The sequence below is a fragment of the Cavia porcellus genome, unplaced genomic scaffold (genome assembly GCF_034190915.1).
Source record: "Cavia porcellus strain 051 isolate PalLab524CR breed Dunkin Hartley unplaced genomic scaffold, mCavPor4.1 scaffold_13, whole genome shotgun sequence".
Taxonomy (NCBI): Eukaryota; Metazoa; Chordata; class Mammalia; order Rodentia; family Caviidae; genus Cavia; species Cavia porcellus.
The window spans coordinates 35,735,236-35,757,287 of NW_026947496.1; the positions used below are offsets into that span (position 1 = coordinate 35,735,236).

The window sequence follows — 22,052 nt, forward strand, 5'->3', positions numbered from 1 at the left end:
TCCAGTGGAATAGATGAAACACAGTCCAAGGCAGGGTATGTCAAGCATTAAATTCAGCTATTCAACTGGATCTTGAAAAATGAATCAAATTTAAAAAATGAACCCAGATGTGGAGGTGAAAATATTACAGGGAATAAAAATATGAGTATGCTATTATTCTTCAATTAAAAATATAAACAAAAGCCAAGGAGAAAGCCCAAGTGTTGACACCAAAACAGGACTTTCAAAACAAACTTGGATATAAATGTAAAGCAAATAGTAACTCTTGAGGTCTCTCATACGAAATAAACAGTACACAGCACAACCGGTCATTCAGAGTAGCTCATTTATATTTCTCTTTATTGGTATTTCTCTCTTTTGTTTTCACAGCAGATGGGTCAAACTATCAGCCAATGTGGAGTCCCTGACTGAGTAGCTGGGAACTGAGCACCTAATATGTTCAAAATTGGGCTCCGTGTAATTTGTTTCCAATGGCAATATCCAATTTAGAAAACTCCAAAAACTGGCAACTGAGTCATTCAGTGGCTGCCTGTCCTGGTTATTAGTAACTGGACCGGGGTCTTGGGCTTGGCAGACTCTCGCTGTACTGAACTCGTTTCCCCTACAGACCAGGTGAGTACTGGTGAAGAGAAGCCGCACAAGGTGGTGTCGTCTGGAGCGGCGCCCCGTGGCCTCTGACTGAAGCAGCCCAGGACGCAAACAATGAAAAACCTGGTCGCCGCTGGGTCCTGGCGGCGGTCCCAGTCCCAATCGTCCCTCCCAGAGTCCAGAGGCCCGGAACGACCGGCGAGCAGGCGAAAAGCGCCTGCTGAAGCACAGACTCCACCTTCCTTCCTTCCATTCATTCCCTCCCGCCTCTGCCACTGGGACGAGGCCGCCAGGTGTGCCCGGGACCTTTTTAAATACACACTCTTTTTATGCCCCCTCTCTGTTCACCCCACAGGAAACCTGTCGCCGTCGCAGTCCCTAGAGGCTGTGCAGGAAGCTAAGTCGGGTGGCGATCAGCAAATAACAGCACACGAAAAACCACTAAGACGTTCTGACCAAGCCAACTGCAGATCCAAGGAGCGCGAGATCGGAAATAGGAGGGGATTGACTCCCTTTACTTCCCGTAGACGCCCAGGACGCGGGACCCGAGGCCGGACGGCAGCCCTCCGCGGACAAACAGCTCCAGCAAGCTCAGTCTCGGGTAAGTCGGGTGACGCTGGCCTCAGTGGTGGCAGTGGCAAGAAGCGTGACTGCCGTGGTGGTCGGGCAGGCCGAAGAGGGATGATGTTGCTACCCTAAATCAGTTTGGTGAATGGGACTAGGGATTCAGGCATCCGGTGCGGCGGAAAAGCGGCGACTGTCGGAGTCGCGCCTGGAAAATGAGGGTCGTCAGGGGTCCTGACCTTCTTGGACAGCCCTGGCCTGCGGAAGGCTGAGGTGTCACCTCTCTACTAGCGTCCCCCCCCCCCCCCCCGCCATCTCCCGGCTGCTCTGCCTCCTTGCCCTGGCCCTGGTCAAGCGACACTGCCTAACAGAGGGGACAATTTCTTCTAGGCATTTCTGATGACTTCTGTTGCTCTCCCGGACTCTTAGCGCTTAAATGTATGGTGCTGAGTCATTTGGCTGCAGCGCTGAGTGTCTAATGCAAGCCCACAGAGTCCCCTGACCGTCTTAAACCTCAAATGACGAGTTCTTGGGAAACAAGTGCTGTGACAGCGGGACCCGTTTGAGGTGCTTTGGGAACGGATTATTGAACTCTACGGAGTTTAAACTGGACCAGTCTGGTCGTGACATAAATTATGAATGTGGCCATGGCAACTCAGTCTTCCGTTCTTTTTGCTCTTATTTCACCAAGCTGAAAGAAAGAAAATTGTCGAGGTTTTGACTAACACGTGAGTTAGTGGGACAGACTGGGGTTATATTTAGGTAGTAAACCAAGAAGGGTGCTTTTTTTTCTACCAAGAAAGAAAAAATAATAGATCTGGTCAATGCACATTGCCACATAGTTTGAGAGAATTGCCGGAAGTAAAATAAAGGAAGCTCTAGTTTCGTTTCTCTTTTTAGTTCTGGGTACAGTCAAGTTTCCCTAAGCTATTTAATTTCCCTAAGCTATTTAGTGTTCTGGGAAATTTTACCTTTAAAATGTGTTTGATGAATTCCCTTCCCTTTCTAGCACCAAAGAAAATGGTATTTTATTATTATTCGAAGGATTGGGTTTTCTCCGTCTTGATTTATTTGGATGAGGAAGAGTAATCCCTTCTATGAGTAATTATAACCAACACGTGGTAATCACTGTTCTGCTGTTTTGGTTCATTAGGATAAATCCAACATACCCATCATGTGAAGATTGTTACTAGTCTCATTTTACACTCTTGAAATATTAAATGAGTACTTCTGATAGCTGTATAGGACTGTTTGATTTGTATTTGTCATCATTTTATTTTAGGTTTTGTGTGTGAACCGAGGATCCGAGGATTCTAAGAAGGCACTCACTATTGAGCTATATCCCTAACCTAGTATTCAGTATTTTTCAGGAATCCTGTCCTAAAAATCTTCTACTGATGTATTTTTACAATATTTTCTACACTCATAATCCAAAATTATTTACTATATGAATGAACACTCTAGTAAGAATGGGAGTTAGATCTTTGTAATTATATTCTATTACTTGGCAAATAGCAGTAAAATAACTTATACTTTGAACATAAAAATTATAATATGAAGAAAAATAATGCATGCTTATCTTTTCATTTTGATTTTACACAGGACAAGTATCTCAGTTTCAATCTGGATAACTTTTATGTGAAACATAGTTAAAATCTTATCATTGGAGAAAGATTCCAATCAACAGAGTCTACATTAAATTGGAAAAAAATTATGTTGTCTTTAAACGACCTTCAAAATGTCATCCATAACCCGGTAACTGATTTCTATAAAATTATTCTTCCTCTATGACTGGATTGAGAGCAAATCTAATTGATAGTGATTATCTACTGGGCGACAGGGCAGGAATAAAATTTGATAAACATGTGTAAACTACCTGCTATACTATAAGGACTGTGGTGTATGCTGACTGAAAAGTAGTGTGGCTTTTGTCCTCTAGTGGAAGACGAGGTCACAATGACAATATTGAGGTGATCAGAACCGACTTAAAACAGAAATAAAGGAAGTACGTGGAAGGAATACCAAGTTTTTTGTTTTGTTTTGTACTGGAAGTCAAATTCATGACCTTGTGTTTGCTAGGCAGACATGTCGCTGAGCTATATCCCCAGCCCTGGAAGGCCAGCTTTTGGTAGAGGTAGGGAGGAAATTCTACTATAAAACATCATTTCAAAAAGAAAATGAATTTCATACTCTACAAGGTCTTACTTTTTAAATTAGAACTGTCTATGAGAATTTAACATTTCAGGTTTCTCTCTACATTTCAAATACTTCTTAGTACCCGAGTAGGGAAAATGTCCAGAGCCAGTGGTGAGCTGGAAAATGAGAAGTAAGGGTCTTGTCTGACTTGGATGGTCTAAGAACCCCTGAATGACTGTAATTGCTAGAAGCTTGAGTGACTATGCTGGGCAGTAAGAATTTGTTGTAGTTTTTTGTGTTGCTTAGAATCTGGAAATGTCTGGTTAAATGAAGCTACATTTAGGTTTGAGGTAGGGCAGCTGCTTTTATGGTAAATCCTGTGAAAGACTCTTGGTCATTAAGGCTGGCAAATAACTTAGATACTTTAAGTTATTCAATTAAGGTATTGTATAAACTAGGCCCAGAAAAGGTTATTTTTTACATCATGGTTTTATTTTGTTGGCTACTAGTTCAAACAGTAAGTGTTTATCCTATGTCTACCATGGTATTTGTTAGGTATTATGAAGGCACAACTGCAGTCTTTTGGTTTCATTTCATTAAGGTTTTTAAATTTTTGGTCCATACTTATGACAAACTGTTTATGACAAATTGTCCACAATAACTTTTCTTGGGAAGATATTATAACTGGCATATGTATTTTTTTTATTTAGTGTAATTCCATCAATAGACTCTAAAACTTAAAAATATCAAGGGTATTTTTTTCCCTCTGGATTCAAATTTTATTTTGTTTTTATTTGTTTTCTTTTTTTGAGATGAATCTTATGATATAGATGAGACTGGCCTTAAACTCACTATGTAGCCTTGGCTGGCCTCAAATTCACTTGCTCTTCCTGCCTCAGCCTTGAGTGCTGGGATTACAGGTGTCGGCCACAATGCTCAGCTTTCTGCATTCAGATAGAGTGAATTATTTGGAAGACAATTCAGACCAGAGAAGCTGTCAATTAAATCTACTCTTTGGCAGTTCATTATCTTCCCATATATTTCACTTTTTTTGTTGTTGTTGTTTTCTTTTTTTGGGACAGGGGATTTAACTCATGACCTCACACTTGCCTGGCAGGTGTTTATGCTGTTAAGCTAAATCCCCAGCGCTGTTCTTTATAGAGTTCTGATGTGATTAAGTGCTAGCTGGCTAAGAAGTTACTTAGAGATTAGACAGATGGGTTGTTTCTCCAGATTAATAAACTGCTCGTCAACATTTCTCCCTCCTGGCAGAGAACCAGGATGTAAGGCCCTGGTTTGACAGGTCTCTCTGCACATCCTGTGCTGAGCTCCCCAAGGCCACAATCAGCTTTGGTGACTTCCACAAAGAATTTTGCTCATGGCTATGATTTATTGCAGTAGGAGGTCATGCAGCAAAACTGCAAAGAGAAAACGCACAGAGGTCAAAGTTCAAGGACACGGGGTAGTATTCTAAGGTCTTAAAGTCACCCCCAGCAACAAGGGTGACTCACATGTGAAATGCTTGTTAAGGAAGCTTTCGATACTCTTTGTACGCAGGGCTTTTACTGTGGGCTGGTCTCATAGGTACTCTGTCCCTTTCACATACCACAGTTCCACACTCCCAGAGAAAAGCAGATGTTTATCAGAACATATTGTTTACATCAGCAGTTAGGTACAGGTATCTAGCCTTATTGCTTAGGTGGGTGCCTTCTAAAATTTCAAGTTTAGGTACTATCTCAATTCCTTTCTCATTGCTGGGACACAGTATCCAGCACTTTAAACAAGAAAAGGTTTATTTTAGCTCACAGTTTGTAGAGGTTTCAAGCAGGTGGTTCCAACGCAGGGTGGCATGGCACAGGACCAGGGCAGAAGAGAAATAGTCCACAGCAAAGCAGGCAGGAAGCAGCAGCAGCATGCCTGCCTTTTTTTGGTGCCTTTGTATTCTATCCAGGCTAACTCCTATTGGTTGGTGCCACTCATACTCATCTATGTCCTGAACAACACATGGCTAATCCAATTATCACACCCTCAGCTCACATTTACACACCCTTAATTCACATTTACATACTCTAGATTCAGCCACCTCTGAAAAGCTCCACCTGTGAGCACCTGAGGCTTTGGGGGGACATCTAGATGCAACCATAACAAGTACCATTCAGGGACCAGGCTTGTAAGGAGGTCTTTTAAGGGATGCAGTCAAGCCCTTTATGGTAACTACTTTACAGATGCCTGCTATTATTAAAAATTCATGGAGGCTTTCCAACTCCCTTCTCTCAGCTCCTTCCTTCCTGCCTTGGTAGTGGGGACTGAACCTAGCACCTTTGCACTGAGCTACATCCCCATCCCTATTTTTGAAAATTTTATTTTGAGACAAAGTCTCACTACATTGCCCCAATTTGGATTTGAACTCTAGATCTTCCTCTTTCAGCTTCCCAGAGTGCTAGGAGTACAAGTATGTGCTACCACATCCAGCTTCCGAGTTTATGTACTTCAGTATCTAATCATTTCTACTCAGTCTTGTGAATATGAGTTCTGAGCATCCACCCCGTGTGGTCCTGAATCTCTTAATTCTTTTCAGCAGACTTGCCCTTAAAGGTCCTGTGAACCCTTTTCACTAAAAGAGATTAAAACTAAAGTCATCACCTTTCTTCTGAACTCTTGTTTCCTTCTTAGCCTTATCAACTTAGTGGATCTTGGAGACTTTGAAATATCTCTTGTGTCTGTCTCCTCTCTGGCCCAACCCAGTGAGTGTCCACTCCCGGCAACTTGTTTGTGTCCTTAGGGCCTCCTGCCAGGCTCACTAGAACAGACTCCCAGGCTCCCTGGGTGGTGTTTGTGAACTCTACCTTCATTTCTCATTCTAGAATGGGATCCTGGTGCTACCTTTTTTTAATGCTCCCAGGCTCCTCCTCTTCCCAGTAGGTCTTGTTTCCTGCCTCTCTGCCTTTGTAAATTGCTGATGCCTGCTATGTCAACCATATTATACCCAACACATGTCATACTCACTTCTTAGGTCATCTTTGGCCACTCAGTTGAGATTCTTTATCACATTTTCCTGAAGCATGTATTTGATTTTTATTTACTACTTTATTTTTTAGATGTGAATTGTTTAGGGTTAGTAGTTGCAAGAAAGAGAAGCAGATTTAAGCCGAAAGGGACTTTGTTAATTGCTACTGGGTAGTTCTCAGACTATAGAGGACTGAAGAGCTATGCTTAAGAGACTACATAGCCACAGACAACTTTCCCCTTCCCTCCCCCTGCAAAAAATCATGCCAGAAGACCGCTCCCATGGAGAGACATCTGTTGTCACCACTAGGTAGATATGGGTGGTAATTTGGCACTGACAATAACACCAGTGCCCTGCTTCTGGGCCTGGTGTAGCCATTACCTTCTTGCTAAAGTGAATTCTGCATCATCATGGCCTCTTACTAACATTAGTCCAACTTAAATTCTCAGCTGGGAGTTGTGATGGGCAGTGCTGTCAGATACCTTTGCCCACGTCACTTGAGAGGCATTTGCCAGAAACAATCTGATTGTTTAACAGCCAAGCAAAATATCATATTTCCATCCCTTTTCCCACACTAATTGTGGGAAGAGGCTTGATACTTCAACAAGCTTTTTTTCCTCATCAGATTATAGTAAGTCCTTGATTTACACACATTTGGGTTTTGAAGTTTCGCAGAATGAACAGACCTTGCATTATGAGCATTCATAGATGCAAACATCACAGAAGTAGTTCACATGTCTGCTGGACATTGTCACAGTTGTGCTGCTGTGTCTTACTGTACAGTGTGATAGTGTACAGAGGTGCAGTGCTCAGTCACAGCTCAGCATGTCTGGAAGCGAGAGGAAAAGCATGGTGAGGTGGAGAGGATGCTAGGGAGTGCAAAGCAATATGCATTGTATGTTTGTGTCAAAGGTGTACAAGACTCACTTTGTTAAACTTACAAATGAATCCAACTTAGGAACATCCTCCCAGAATAGAACTCATTCATAAGTCAGGGACTTACTTATTGTATTAAATGAAAGTTTTATTTCACAAAGCCTATAGCCAAATAAAAATGACTATCAGTTTTGCATCTTCTTCCAGAGAACTTAGCAGTTTGCCGATATTATGCTTTAGCCCTGTTGTTCCTTACTGCTGTTTGAATAGTAAAGATGCCTTGGAAAATTCTAAATCTGAGCAATTTGTGCGCCGCTTTTAAAAGTGTCGTCTTTCTTAATTGCTTGGTGAATCATTTCATTTATGTAAACATACACTTGTTAACATTTTTTCCTTTAGACAATCCCTTATGTTGGCACTATTTCTGAGCAGCTGGAGCCTGGATCCTTGATTGTTATCCGAGGCCATGTTCCTAGTGATGCTGAGAGGTAAAATCACTGTGTTAGATGAAAGAAACCAAGTCGACTGTTTTTCTGTGCTTGTGGGATAAATAATGAAAGTAATGTGAGAGAGACCACTTTGATATTTTGAGTCCTGATTAATTTTTATCAGCAGCTTTCTCAGCAGTGCTGAGAAAGTGGGAACAAGTGACTGATTAGAGATCACTGGGGTTTTCTTTTCATTGTGGAAATCCTATTTTAGTATACAGAATTAACTGTGAGGAAGGCAGCCTCAGGAGAGTCTAACATCTCCACAGCAGCTCTTTAGATTCTTGTCCATTGGCTTTCCTCTTCTTGCTTCCAGCTCTGGACTCAGTGTCAGTTAATATTGGGCCCAGCTCCATGGGGCCAACACCCAAGCATCTGTGGGCTAACCAGGATGAGGAAATGTCTCAAGGAAACACCCCAGCTTTTGTAGTCAACTCCTGCTGTTGGCTAGAGAAGCTGTCTCCTTGCTGTCATGCTCTTCTCCCTGCAAGAGGCCTTTTTCCAGGTCTCAGTGACTAGAACTCCAGCCCCGATCTGTGTTTTGAGTAGCTGGGCATTGTTCATGGCCGTGGGGCAGAATTGCTTGGATACAGGGCAAGTGCCTGCTTGCCTCTGAGGCACTTCACTTCTGTCCCCAAGTGGGGACTCCCTGCCTTCAGGGGAGTGGAGAGAAGAAGGTTTTTATTCTGGACCTGTTTGGACCAGGGGCTTTGTTATGAAGAGAAAGATGAACTGAAAAGCTATTTTAGGCCATGCAGGTGAAGGGACAAGTCATTTGTCACTTAGCTTTAAGGCTGGTTTTGGCTTGGCTTTTTCTCCACTTGCTTTCTAGGGCTCACTCAGTCCCTCTTTTGTCCCCCACAGATTCCAGGTGGACTTGCAGTGCGGCAGTAGTGTGAAGCCCCGGGCTGATGTGGCCTTTCACTTCAACCCCCGCTTCAAACGGGCCAACTACATTGTCTGCAACACACTGACAAACGAAAGATGGGGATGGGAAGAGATCACCTATGACATGCCCTTCCAAAAAGAAAAATCTTTTGAAATTGTGATCATGGTGCTGAAGGACAAATTCCAGGTGGGTTGTGGAAAAGAATGGGGCCTCCTCACTAGGGGTTAGTGCACAGGGAGGCTCTTCCCATGCTGAATGTGTATCTGAGACAGCCTGACTCTTCCAGGCACTGCTGCCTTCTCTCCTGTTGTGGCCCTACTGTGGCTATATCTTCCAATTATATTTTCCCTGTGTGGCTAAGTTCTGAATTTACACAGAATGATATTATTATGGGAGTGAATTATAACTACCACACTGTCCAAAATGTGAGACATCTTGAAGGACCGGACAAATAGGAACCCCAGCATATAGACAAGGAGGAGTGTGAGATCAGGTCTTGCCAAAGGATAGTTCTGTAGGATCCAGAGGGCATCCCTGAGTTAGAGACCTTCCTGGGTGCTGCTTGTGTTTCTTGCATGTGCTCTGGACATGGTTGCTGCCATTTGGAGTGAGAAGAGGCAGGGGTGGCTTCTGTCTCACAGAAGGTACTTTTATTGTCTCCACACAGCTGTAGCTGTTGAAGTTGAGATTGTTCCTACATACACATAGGAAACCCAAATCTTAGATCAGTAGGGAATGTTAGAACGTGAATCTCAGGGACAGTGTGGGGATCAGGTAGGCAGATCTTACCAGGGTTCCCAGGCTTCCAGGGACCTGTGAGGTCCCAGGGGACCTCTCACCTGCAGGAGTCCGGTGCCTACACAGATGTGCATGTGTGTGTGTGTTTATACTCCTCAGTGTTAATGTCTGTCTGTGGGGAGATGATCCAGGTCAACAGTTTAATCAGATCCAGATTCGGAACTCAAAAGAACGGGAGCCCTGCTTTCAGCCAATTTGGTCAGCTGTACTTGGATTCCTATAGGGGAAGATATAAAATTAAACCCAAAGAAGCATTTAATTTTGGATAAATTCATCTGTTAACAGTGTTTTGGGGGGCCTGTCTTTTGTGTCTCTCCAGGTTGCTGTGAATGGAAAACATACTCTCCTCTATACCCACAGGATTAAGCTAGAGAAAATAGACACGCTGGGCATTTATGACCATGTGAATATTCACTCGGTTGGCTTTAGATTCAGCTCGGTGAGTGCTCTTCCTCATGTAGCTCAGGGTCTTTTCTGACTTATATTTTCTGATGGAATGTCAGAAAATTTCTTTAGTTAACATCCGTTGAGATATTGTCTGCCTCTTTAAGTATAATTTCTTGGAAGTGATTCTTTTAGACGATCACATGGTGTTCATTGCTAAGGCATTCCTGTGTAGTATCTCAAAACCAGGAATAGCCCTAGCAAAACAAGCACCTTTTTAGCTGAATAAGGTGTGTTTAATTTGCATGAGAGTACAACAGAGTATTTCCTGTAAGTCAGTTTCGTAGAAGTGGGTTGTCTGATCAGAGTATTTACATTTTCAGTTTTGTTGGAAACTATTCACTTGTCCCCCAAAGGGTGAATACCACCTGCACTTTTAGCAGCTGTGGCCATCTGCTCACCCTGTTCCTTTTGTTTTGTTTTGTTTTTTGACACAAGGTCTTGCTATGTAGTTCAGGCTGGCCTTGAATTCACTATATAGCCTAGGCTGGCCTCAAACTCAAAGCAGTTCTCCTGCTTCTGCCTGGAAAGTGCTGGGATTATAGATGATTCCCTATTCTTATTAAAAATAGACCTTATTGCCTAATGCTTAGGAGTTTGGAGGAGCAGCCTATGTCAAGTGCATTTTTGGATAATATTCAAGTAAATTTTCACATTTAGTGTTATTTATAATTTTTTGACATTTTATTTTATTTTTGTCTTTTTGAGACAGAGTCTTGCTATGCAGTTCAGATTGGCCTTGAGCTCACTTTGTAGCCCAGGCTGGTCTCGAACTCACAACAATCCTCCTGCCTCAGCCTCCTGAGTGCTGGGGTTACAGGCATGAGTCACCATGCCCAACTCTTTTTTGACATTTTAAACAGGTTTTTTTTGTTGTTGTTTTAAAAAAATATCCTTATGGATGCTAAAATTAATCTGTGTTATCTTTTCTCCAGGATTTACAAAGTACCCAAGCATCTACTCTAGGACTGACAAATATGAATAGAGAAAATGTAAGCATTAAATCCTTTAATGAACCTCTGGTTTAAAGTAGTCTTTTTAGTTGTCATCAGATGAGAGGATGGCTGAATTTTTAAAAATTGTATTTTTAATACAAGGCCACGATGGCAGCAATCATGTAAAGAAAGGTGCACACTTCTGATAGTCCTGGGCACTCTTAGTTTTCATTGATGTTGAACCTGTCAGTTTATGTGACCATCAGCAGCCATTCTCATGTACAAAGCATCCCTCACTCCTGACCGTAGAATGTTCTAGCATAAGGTATTGGTAAATATTACACATTAGCCAATGTATAAGGATCTTCTCCCACTCTGGGAAAAGTGCTGTTTAAAGACTGTATGTTTGCTGTTCTTAGTGGACAATGTGAGTTCTTAACCTATTCCGCGCACTCCCACCCTGCAGGTAGAATATAGTCTCAGTATTTTAGGGAACTCTGGGAAGAAGAAGATATGTTTAAAGTTCATGTTTAGCCCTAGGAAAAATTGTTTGATGGTGAAGGATAAAGGACTCAGATGAATGGGACTGTTGGACTCTGTTCTGGCCCATGGAGCCTTGTATATCTGTACAGCACTGTATCACACCCAGATCCTGGCCAGGCTCAGCTCAGTTCAGTGGATTCCTGAAATTCATGGGGGTTATATTTCTAGAGCACCTACAAGTTGTCAAAACCCAAGAATTTCAGATATGGTCAGAAAAATGCCTATAAATGCCTATTTTTATAGTTTAAACCTTAAATATGTTGTCTCCTGCAATTATGTAATTTAACTTAATAAAATACTGAATTAGTAAAGCCTTAGATAAAGGTACAAGGCATTTTGGTGGCATTTTAGGGCTTTAAGAATAAAACTGAAAACTCTCAAGATAGCTACAAGTGATACAGTAACCTGTTACTATGCAGGCTAGCTGGTGTGTCTGCCTGAGATGGGTTACAGGGCAGCAGCCTGTTAGCAGCAAGAACTAATGGTCTCAAACCTGCTACTTGCAAACCTTACCCTGCCCCTAAACACACAAAAAAAGAAAAAAGCTGCAGAGGACATTTGCAGTTTCCACAAAATTGCAGAGGTTTCTGCAAACAATTATTAGTTAGGTTCTAAGTAAATATCTGAACAACTGAGGCTGCAAACTGAACCACAGTTTTGCAGGAGAAACTGTATAACCAACCAGTTCAGATCACCCATGATACTGAATGTGAATCTTTCCTATAAACATTTCATTTTTATGTTTCTTCCCATAGGCACTGAAGTCTGGCATTTCACAGTTTGTAAGTATTTTTGCCTGTTTATTCCACTGGGAGCATTTTCTATAATTGCCTAGAAAGTAAAGTTTAATGCTGGAAGGCAGCTTCATTCTTTCCATGCCTTATTGTAGAACTGTTTCCCTACAGCCTAGTAATAGAGGAGACATTTTAAAAATCATACCACAATCTGCGTACACCAAGAGCAGAGATTCGACTGTCAATCACAGTAGGATTTGCACCAAAATGCTACCTATCAACTGTTTGTCAAAGGTTTGAAGAGCACAAAATTGTCTTAACTTTGTATAAGAATTAAGTTATAATTGGCTATTATGTTACATGTAACCCGATGCCCCAGGAGAAGCCCAAAGTGGCCTCTCGTGTGTGCTGTCATTGGACAGATACGTCAAAACCAGGCTTATAACACTGAGCCACAAGTGTGTATTTCCTCACCACTAGCAGCTCCTTCAGACAGGACACAGAGTGCTGCCTCTGACCCCAAACACTGGCAGCTTTGCCAGAGTGTCACCCACGCAGTAGGCTCAAGTCTCACTCCGTATCTGCTGTCACTGAGTGTGTGGTGTGAGCCAGGTGCAGTGCTGCTTCAGGGCCCAAGCTGGGACCAGAGCAGATGTAGTTTGTCCCCTCCATGGGTTCACAAGCACTCAGCCAGCCCTGGTATTCTTTGGACAGTTTTCTCATGAAGTCCCTTCCTCCAGCTTCTTGGCTCTGATGGTAGCTTCTTTTCAGACCCTGCCCTTCGAAGCAAGGTTGAATTCTCCCATGGGCCCTGGACGGACTGTTGTCGTTAAAGGAGAAGTGAATATGAAGGCCAAAAGGTCAGTGTTGCTCTGTTACCAGTGACAGTGCTGGTACTTGCCACCTATACCTGTTCCTGCCTTGTACTCATGATGGTTTTAGGGGATGTGAAGGTGGCTAGGGTCCTGTGCCAGGACACATGTGTTAAATGACAGGAGAATAAAGAGGTCACTGACTCCCAGACACAGCACCACGTGGCTTACTAGCACTAAGTCTTCTCAGCTTCTCCCAGCCAGCTCTCATCCTCAACACTGATATCTTTTTAATAATTTCAGTTTGCAGATAATGTAGGTGGAATGCAGAGTTGAAAATTTCATCTTCCTCTGCATCCCATGTCCGTGTGCATTCATGTTTCATATGACTATACTTCAACCCTTACTATTAGAATTGTAAATTTTCCACTATCTTGTGTTAATTGGGTTCCTTATTTTTCTCTTTCAAAAGCTTTAATATTGATCTAATAGCAGAAAAATCAAAGACTATTGCTCTACACTTGAACCCACGTCTGAATATTAAAGCATTTGTAAGAAATTCTTTTCTTAATAACGCCTGGGGAGAAGAAGAGAGAAATATAACCTTCTTCCCATTCAGTCCTGGGATGTACTTTGAGGTAAGATTCTATTTTTCAAAAATGAGACAGAGACTCACTGTGTCACTAAGTTGCACGGCATGGGATCATACTTGTGATCTTTTTGCCTCAGCCTCCCAGCATGCAGGGATTAGAGGCGTGTGCCCCTCTCCTGAAAATTCATGTTTTACCAACTGTTCTGAACATCAGGTGTTTGCAAGGGACTTGCTGTCTGCTCCCTCCCAGACCAGCGTCTGTATATGTTCTGTGTCCTCTACTTGTTTCCATCTGAAGAAGTTTACCTGGTTTCACTGTCTTTTGCCCACTTGTTTGCTGTTTGTTGTTTCTGCATTTGCTCTGATATGATACAGGTAACTTGTTAGGGATTGTTGTTGGCTTTCCCCCTGTATCCAGCTGAAACCGATGTGGCTTTCCTTCTGAGCTATGTAACATGAGGTTATGTTTTGTGTTTTCTTGAGATTTTCATTGAATGTCCATCACCCAATGTCCTTTCCACCTAGTTGAAAAGGTGACTCTTGGGAGATACAATCCTGTTTCTCTGTGTAGCCCTATGGCTTTCATTTTGTTCAGCTGTTACCTCCACTGTTTCCCCTAGTAGTCATTTCCATGACCACTATGAGGAGGATGAAGACTGTGTTTGTGGTTTTACATTCAAAGTTTGTGCCTCAGTTTAGCTTGTGGGCAGGTGAACAGCCATGTTGTGCCGCTGTTTTCTGAAGCCTTCAGGAACCAAGGAGCTATGGGTAGAATCAGTGGTCAGTGTGGTGTTGGGAGGAAGGGTTAGATGTAAGGCAATGTGAAAGGACACAGTATACCTCTGCAGTCATGGCAGTTTGCAGCATCATTTGTGAATTTTTCATTCGAACTTGTTTGTGGAAACCCCTACAATTCTGTGGAAACTGCAGTATCCCCACAATTGTTTTTTGGCAGGAGGTTTGCAGGTAGCCAGTCGGAGAACATTATGCAGTTATTCTTGTTGCTGATTGGCTGCTGCCCTGTAGCCTGCAGATGCACCAGCATTCCCACACTTTTTTTTTTTTTTTTGGTACTGGGAATCAAACTCACAACCTTGTGCTTGCCAGGCAGGAACTGTGCTGCTGAGCTGCATCCCTGGCCTTTTCCATATCTTAGTATGTTATACTGCATGTAGCTATCTTGGATGTTTCAAGTATTGTGGTTCTTAAAGCTGTACTATCCACCAAAATACGCTGGTCCTTTGAATGCTTCTGGCATGAGCCCAACTGCCAGAAGTTAAGACAATCCATGAAAAGGATGAATAACTGGATTTTCTCTGGGAACTAAAGTTATGCACAGTAGGCATGTATAGGCATTTTTCTGACCATGTCTGACATTCATGATTTTTCACAATTCACAATACTAGGAATGTAACCCCCATGAATTTCAGAGGTCTACTGTATTTTGCTGTTTTAGATGGAGCACTCTGAAGGGCTGCCACAAATGATGTCTGGCAAATGCTAATTGCTCTATGGATGCACAGGCTTTTCGGCTTCAAAGAGCTTTTAACAAGCTAAGGCCACAGTGTGCTCATCAAGGTTGGAAGCAGGAACATGCAGCAGCTGTGCAATCCTGAGACAGGCCCTTGAGCTTCTCAAATTCCCTATTAGTTATGGTCCTAGAGTTTGAGGCAACAGTCAGGATCCCAAACCACTAGTTCCTAATTTGCTAGTTGAAATTAACTTCTCAGTGAATAAAGGTCAAGGTGTCAGCAGTTTTTGCCCTTCCCTAATTCCCAAACATCATGAAGTGGACAGCTTCCTGTTTTCTCAGCAGTGGGGTATAGAGGGGGTGTGCTAAGGAAAGGAGGCTCAGGAGGCCCTGGGGCTGGTGTGGGTTCCAAGCATGTAACAAATCTTTGAGTGGGTCGAGGCAGAATGTGCCATCACAGAAGATCATTGATTCGGGCCTTCAAATCAATAGAAGGGAAGTGGGCTGCAGAAGGCAGGAACAACTTCTCTGGCAGAACTCACACCAAATGCTTTTCCTCTTGACCTCTTAGTGAGCAACAAATAAAAATTTTACACTAAGGCAAACCATAATGGCCTGTTTCCTTTCCTTCCAGATGATAATTTATTGTGATACTAGAGAATTCAAAGTTGCTGTCAATGGCGCACACAGTTTGGAGTACAAGCACAGATTTCGGGACCTGGGCAGCATTGACACGGTGGCCATCAACGGCGATATCCGCTTACTGGAAGTCAGGAACTGGTAACCCCAAATATAGAATGGCTGCGATCCTGGCTGTGTCAAAATGCATCCCACTGTTACCACCTTATTTAAATGGCACTTGTGTAGCATTAAGTCCCGCTGTTGTCCTACTGGCCTGAAAGGGAAATCCCAGGCCATAGCCACTTTACAGCTGTGAAGCGACTGCTTTCTCCCCACATGGCCTTTTTCAAAACCACTCAAGAAGTATTTATGAAGTGCCTACTGAAACACAGCCACCAACTGGCATTGAGCACATTATTTTCTGTCAGCACTGTGATGGCAGCAGGCAGGCACAGACGATGGTGCAGTCAGTGTCCCTCTTTTCCAGAGCTGTGCCACTGTGCGCTACCTGCCTTTTTGGGTTCATTGGGTTAAGGGCCCAGCTGTTAACATAAAATAATAATTTCCTGAAGATACTACTTCCCCAGTGACTCCTTTCACAATGAGCATTTTGTCATGTCCCTTGCAGGAGGACTGACGTTGACTTTCCTCTGCCAATGCATCTGTAGCATAACAGGCATGTAGCTCTCCTTGCTGTAAGCTTTACCAAATAATCATCATGAATGACATCTGAGCATAGCAGAAAAGTTAAGGCCGAAAACAAAAACCCAATTAACCAACCAAGCAACCAAAAAAACAAGCCCCAAGCAAATAAAAAAAAACCATGGTGTTGACGCTGTTGAGCAGCTGATCTCTGTTGCCACAAGTTTTGAGGTGCAGGCCTGTGTGCATACTCGGTGAGCTTAAGGCAGAGGCTAGATAATTCCGTCTGTTAAACACATGTGGGCAATGACATGATGTCAAATGACTTGTAGTGAATAGGCACTGTGAGAAAGCAAATCTACTGACGAGAGACCAATAAAAGAAAGCAGAGGCAGCGTAAAAATGTTTGCGTGCAAACCAGCACTCACCTCTGCTCTTCTGAAGATTAGTCCAGCAGTGGCAGTGAGATCAAAACATTGTTCTGCTTTAAGTGATTAAAATCAAACCTGTATGAGCAAGTTAAACTGTTGCATTTCTGTAATGTTTCTATTATTTGAAGGGAATTGGCAGAAGTTCATGTAGCATCTTTACAGGTCAGATCTTGTTGCAGATTTCAAAGGCTCAGGCCTGTGGAAAATAAGCTAAATCGGTCAGATCATTTTATCATATTAACTGCTGGGGCAGAATTCTATCATTGTTTAGGAAGATTTTCATTACAGAATTGGTTATTGTATCCATGTATTAAAAAGCATACCATTATTAATTAATGGTAATTAATTAATCTTGTTTCTTAAAAAAGTACTCATTGTAGAAGCTGCTAGCCCTTAATTCTTTCATGTTAACTTACTGTGTCAAGACTCAAGAGGACATGGTGTGTGTACGTGTGTGGGGGTAGCTGTAGGAGGCATAAAGGTTCTAGAATTCCTGAGGATTATTTCTCCTTCATAAAGAACAGCCAAATGTACAACTGAGATAATCGGAAACCAAAAGGCACTTGGGGAAAAAATAAAAGCCCCCCGCTCCCCCACAGTTTCCTGTTGTCTTTAAAAATTCATTTTCACTTTTGTTTTATATAGAGCTGTTAAGACTCTGATAGAAAAAAGTCAATCTTAAGTTTTTTTAAAAGGCTACTAATTTACTAATGAACTTTATCAATACCCTTAAGTAGAACCATGTATTTCTAACAAGCTTTATCTCAAAATCACAAGTTGGCTTTTTGCTTATATAATTCTCCACATTTCTGTATTAAAGATCAAAGGCAACTCAACCTGCAGTGTTTTAGTCACTTTCTTGTTGCTGGGACAAAATACCAAACACACACAATTTACAAGGAAGTGAGGTTTATTTTGGTTATTTCAGTCTAGAGTTGGCTGGTTACAAAGCAGAACAGCATGACGGAAAGACATCCCAGAGGAAAAGCTGCTCATCCCACAGCAGCTAGGAGGCAGAACAAGGAACAGCCCTTCCAGGCCACCTCACCCCCACCTCCTAGACTTCACACCCACCTCCTAACAGCACACTCAGCTAGGAACTCAGCAATGGATGAATCACTGATGACTACTGAACCCTGTGATCCAATCACCTTCCAAACACATGAGACTCTGGGGGGACATTTTGGATCTAAACTACAACACGTGGGACAGTTCTTTAGTGCCTTAAAAACAAAGGCAGATTTAATTTTATTTGAGCCTTCAATTAAAGCTTCACTAGAGACTAGAGAACTTCAAAACCTTAATAATGTAGTGATATTTACTTTCTCATATAAGGACTCCTTCCCTGGGTTAATGACCAATGGAAATATCATTTTCATTTGCTGGGACCAACTATTATTTCCGAGCTTTTTCTATATGTGATCAGCCAGGTGGATATGGGTTGTTTCCATACTGCTGCTTTCCAACCTCTAACTCCTAGAAGGTTACGGAATAAAGGAGACAGTCACAGCCCTGAGTAACAACACATTCCAGTACCACTCCCTTTCTGCACACACACACAAACTGAGACTGATGGGTGAGTTTCTGGCATGAAAAGTATAAACCAAATGGCTTTAGTCAGAAGATTCGTGTGGACACTGAATGGCTGCCATCTCCTTGAGGTGGAGAGAGCCTAGTACCTAGTACCACATGCATGAAATGCACATGCATGAAACAGCTCCAATCTACTTGTGGTTAGCTTTGGCTGCTCTAGTTATTCATATCTGGCCCACTGGTAACATCATACAGAAAAGACAAGGACAAGTACTTCGCAAACACAGCAGTCTGTATAAAGACAGACACCATGTCTCATTTATTCTTCAGCAACTCTGTACAAATGGTAGGAAAGGTTTATAAGGATCTCATATAAAGCAGTCATTAAATATCTTCAGATAGTTCCAGCAAGTGTAAAGGCACCAAAAGTAAGATGGCACCAAACACTCCAAAATAAAAGCACGAAAAATAAATCTGAACTCTCAACAGAGTTTGGTCCTCCAAAAGAAGTTTCAGAAGTAGCCCTGGAGTGGCTCCCCCAGTATGAGCTCAAGCTGTTGAATCGTCTTTTGGCACTGATGTTCCACCTCTTCACACTCATCTAAAAAGAAAAAGAAAAAAACAAAACCTGGGCCAGCAGTCTCCTTGCCTCAGTTCTCAGAGGTCTGGTTCAATGTCCCAAGTCCTCTGGCAGCGAGTCCCTCAGTCAGGGAGCAGGGCAGGGGACGTGCCTCCCTCTCCTCCTCTCAGCCCTCTCACAGCATCGCCTTGGCAGAGACCAATAGATCCTTGACCAGGTGGACATATCCAAACCCAAAATTCAGGTGCTGCTGCTCCTTTAGAAGCACATGTGCCTTCAGTGACACAGTCAGACCCAATGGAGGAAATGTTCTGTCTGGGATACTGCATTAATATCAGTCTTGGTCTCCTTGTTATTGTTCCTGCTTGCTGACAAGAGCAGCAAGGTGCAGGTCCCAGTGCAGCACAAGCCTGGGTGGTTATACCAGCCATCAGATTTACCTGTCACACCTTCTGGCTTTGCTACCATTATCAAACCATTTACACTCTAAGCCTCTAATTCTTCCTTTGTAAAACACAAAGGATGGTGTTTACCAATTGGAGGCTTCAATGAGATCATCCATGTAAATTACCCAACACTGACAGCACTGTGGATATCCCACTGTGTCTTTCATGACACTATAGACACTGATACAATAACTCCACATCTGGGGACCAAAGTATTCAATCATATATAAATGTATGAGATTAACAATAAGCACTGTGGTCTATCTGAGCACAAAACCTCACAGGAATAAAGTGATAAACCTACTATAAAGAACCTCCCTGTGGATTGAGAGTGGTATCCCCAGCCTGCCCATACTTTCAAGTCTGGGTGGTGGCAGGACTAGACCAGCTGACAGTCACCCACAGCTGTCACCCAGACACATATCCACAGAACTATACTCCAATTGCTCTGTAACGTTGGGGCATTACCTTCCATCAGTTCTGCCAAGAAAGGAATGGATTCTGGGAGGAGGATGATGTAGTTCTCCTTTAGTTTTTCAGCCACTGCCAACACAGTAATCAAGGCTGCAAACCGCACCTACCAGGGACAACAGTAAAGAATAAAAAAGTAGTTTATTGTTAGTGTTGTATTATCTTAAGATCTGACTTGACAAGCTCTTTTAAGATTGTTATTTCACATGTTTTTATCTCACTTCATTAGACCACCAGTTTATTTAACCATCTGGTGTCTTTGGAATATGGGTAACCTTATAAATCTGGTTTTCAAACTGTGTTCCTGCACTGTAGTTCTTCAATGTGAGTATCTTTTTATGACATAGTCCTAAGAAAAATTTAAAAATGCCACACACAAACTCAAGCGTGTCAATAAATTTAATGGTGCTGGAGTTGCCCATCTGTGGGGTGCAGCTGCAGGAGACAATGGTAATGTAGCCACAAGAGTGTTGGCCACCTTTGGCAGGACTGCCCCCTCCTACCCTAACAGCAGTTAGCACTGCAGTCCTGTGAGGAAGCAGGTCACCCATATTGGGAAATCTGATCCCGCAACTTAAAGAGCTGTGACACAATATATGGGGGTTTATCAGTGCAGCCTCACTGTTTTTAGTACCTGATTAATAAAGGTTAGAAATTCAAACTAACAAATTCTATGAGTAAGTTTATTATATCCCTTGAGATTCTAATATGGCGATTATTTTAAGAAATGGCAATTCACTGTTAAAATCACTTGAAAATACAGATGTGGGATTTTGAGCTCCACTCTAACTACCCAGGTCGTTGTATTTTTACAGCTATCACTAACAAAATCAGAAGGTTAATATGTACAAAGGAGGGGATCTGATACATTGCTCTACCTCAAGGAAGTGTTCCGTGGACAAAGCATTTGTCTAAGAAGCACAATGATACCAGGAATTATTTCAAATTTTTGCTATTCAAGATCTGAAAATATGGGGGGTGAGGATTTAGCTCAGCAGCGTAAGCACCTGCCTGGCAAGCCCAAGGTCTTGAATTCGATCCCCGGTTACCCCTCCCCCAAAATCTGCAAGTATTTAGAAAGTTAACTCAGTGTTTGTACCTATCACATGACTGGGGCGAGGAGGGTATGCTTATTAGTTATAAAGTCTAAGGTAAAAGTAAGAAATTTCTTAGGCTTGAATTTCACCCAACAGAATAGACCAGACCCCTTGTACTAGCAGACAGGTGTGTACCGGAGCCTATGCCCACAACGATGTGCAGGTCACTTAGGCAGCTGGGGACCATGCAGCTTCCCACCTTGGGTGAGGAGTCTCTGGTCTTCAGCAGAATCTGGTAGTTTAGTGGCTTCCACATAGAGTCGTCTGCTACGGCCACTGAGAACTGTGCAATGCAGGGTATCAGGTGCTGTGTCACCCGCTGCTGGAACTCCTCTTCTCCTCCAACCCTGTTTTCCAGCTGGGAAAAGGGAGACGAGAACTGTGAGCAACAGCTTTCATTTCATCTGTCTGAATGTATACCCAGTTGTCTATTGTGTTACTGTCCTTCACAGTATGAGCATGCTCAGACCCTAGGTCCTACTCTAATGTAATACTATCTCTGCAGAGCAAATTTCTTACTCTCTGCAACTCAGAGTCTCTCTACTCTTAGCACCAGCCCTGTCCCTTCAGAACCACGGACAGGTTCTTTCCTCCAGGAGGGAGCCATGCCTTGAGACAGGCCTGATGGAGCCTGGTTAAAATACAGCTAATATTTACTTTCAAAATCAATGAATCAACCATGATACTTTATATCATATCTTTCTTTTGAAAAGTTCCAAAGGAAAATTCCGTAAGTTAGAGCCATGAAAAATCAATTTTAAAGTAAAAATGTCATATAAAAGGACATCCCCACACCAAAAAAGAAAACATGACGCCAGAAGAACAAAAACACCATTTTAAAAAAGGCTCACAGCTATCCTTCAGCAAAAACAAAACTTACTTTGGCTGAAGAGTCAGAGACAGGCCCACCAGTTACCTGATCCACCAGAGGCATCATGAGGGCTTCTGCTCGCTCTTTACTCAGAAAGTGCTGGGTATCAAAGAGGAAAATCTTATACAAACAGTTCAAAATAAACTGTAACAGCAAGCAGCATTTCTCAGGGTCCTGTTCAGAGTCAAAAAACGCTTCATCTGTATAGGTGGGAGAAGAGTTAATTTTTTTTCAGAATTTAATCTCCAGTGTTTAAATCTGAATCACTGTTAAAATAACTATCAGCAGTATGTTTCAGAAATGACTTAAGATTTTTAAAAATTAACAACAAAACCAAAAAAACAAAGACATGAGCTAGAAATCATAATCAGGATGAAAGCTGAACCCAAGCATAATGGATGGCATGCCAGAAAAGTGATTTCTTCTTTTGAAGCTGTCAAGATGCTTGGTCTGACAAGTTAAACCTTCAAGTGTCTATCAGGT

At 42.4% G+C, this 22,052-nt stretch overlaps 2 protein-coding genes across 8 annotated transcripts in view; one reads left to right on the forward strand and one right to left on the reverse strand.

Annotated features, from left to right (window-relative positions):
• The first annotated feature begins 327 nt into the window (after window positions 1–327).
• On the forward strand, window positions 328–17,407 carry Lgals8 (galectin 8). 5 transcript variants are annotated; one of them, XM_063260096.1, is made up of 11 exons: window positions 330–1,189; window positions 2,755–2,907; window positions 7,571–7,659; window positions 8,524–8,734; window positions 9,666–9,785; window positions 10,726–10,782; window positions 12,024–12,050; window positions 12,174–12,296; window positions 12,774–12,862; window positions 13,287–13,452; window positions 15,512–17,407. In XM_063260096.1, the coding sequence occupies exons 2-11, from the start codon at window positions 2,866–2,868 to the stop codon at window positions 15,659–15,661; spliced, it is 1,074 nt and encodes a 357-aa protein (XP_063116166.1). In that variant the 5' UTR covers window positions 330–1,189; window positions 2,755–2,865; the 3' UTR covers window positions 15,662–17,407. The 5 variants fall into 5 exon arrangements, with proteins under 5 accessions (XP_063116169.1, XP_063116166.1, XP_003473422.2 ...); XM_063260098.1 differs by lacking the exon at window positions 330–1,189 and adding an exon at window positions 1,201–1,425; XM_063260097.1 differs by lacking the exon at window positions 330–1,189 and adding an exon at window positions 1,484–1,880.
• Window positions 17,408–18,375: 968 nt separating this feature from the next.
• Heatr1 (HEAT repeat containing 1) overlaps window positions 18,376–22,052 on the reverse strand; it is a 48,447-nt gene continuing 44,770 nt past the window's right edge. For all 3 annotated transcript variants that reach the window (XM_063260095.1, XM_063260093.1, XM_063260094.1), the window contains exons 42-45: window positions 21,615–21,769; window positions 20,898–21,056; window positions 19,599–19,707; window positions 18,376–18,705 (exon numbers count right to left, since the gene is read on the reverse strand). In XM_063260095.1, the coding sequence (XP_063116165.1) occupies window positions 18,617–18,705; window positions 19,599–19,707; window positions 20,898–21,056; window positions 21,615–21,769 (512 nt within the window). In that variant the 3' untranslated portion in view covers window positions 18,376–18,616. The remainder of the gene's footprint in view (window positions 18,706–19,598; window positions 19,708–20,897; window positions 21,057–21,614; window positions 21,770–22,052) is intronic.

Coding starts and splice junctions, on each gene's coding strand:
- Lgals8 (XM_063260096.1), top strand. CDS start 2,866: ATGTTGTCTTTAAACGACCTTCAAAATGTCATCCATAACCCG. Junction 8,735..9,665: donor TGCTGAAGGACAAATTCCAG/GTGGGTTGTGGA, acceptor GTGTCTCTCCAG/GTTGCTGTGAATGGAAAACA. Junction 10,783..12,023: donor CAAATATGAATAGAGAAAAT/GTAAGCATTAAA, acceptor TTCTTCCCATAG/GCACTGAAGTCTGGCATTTC.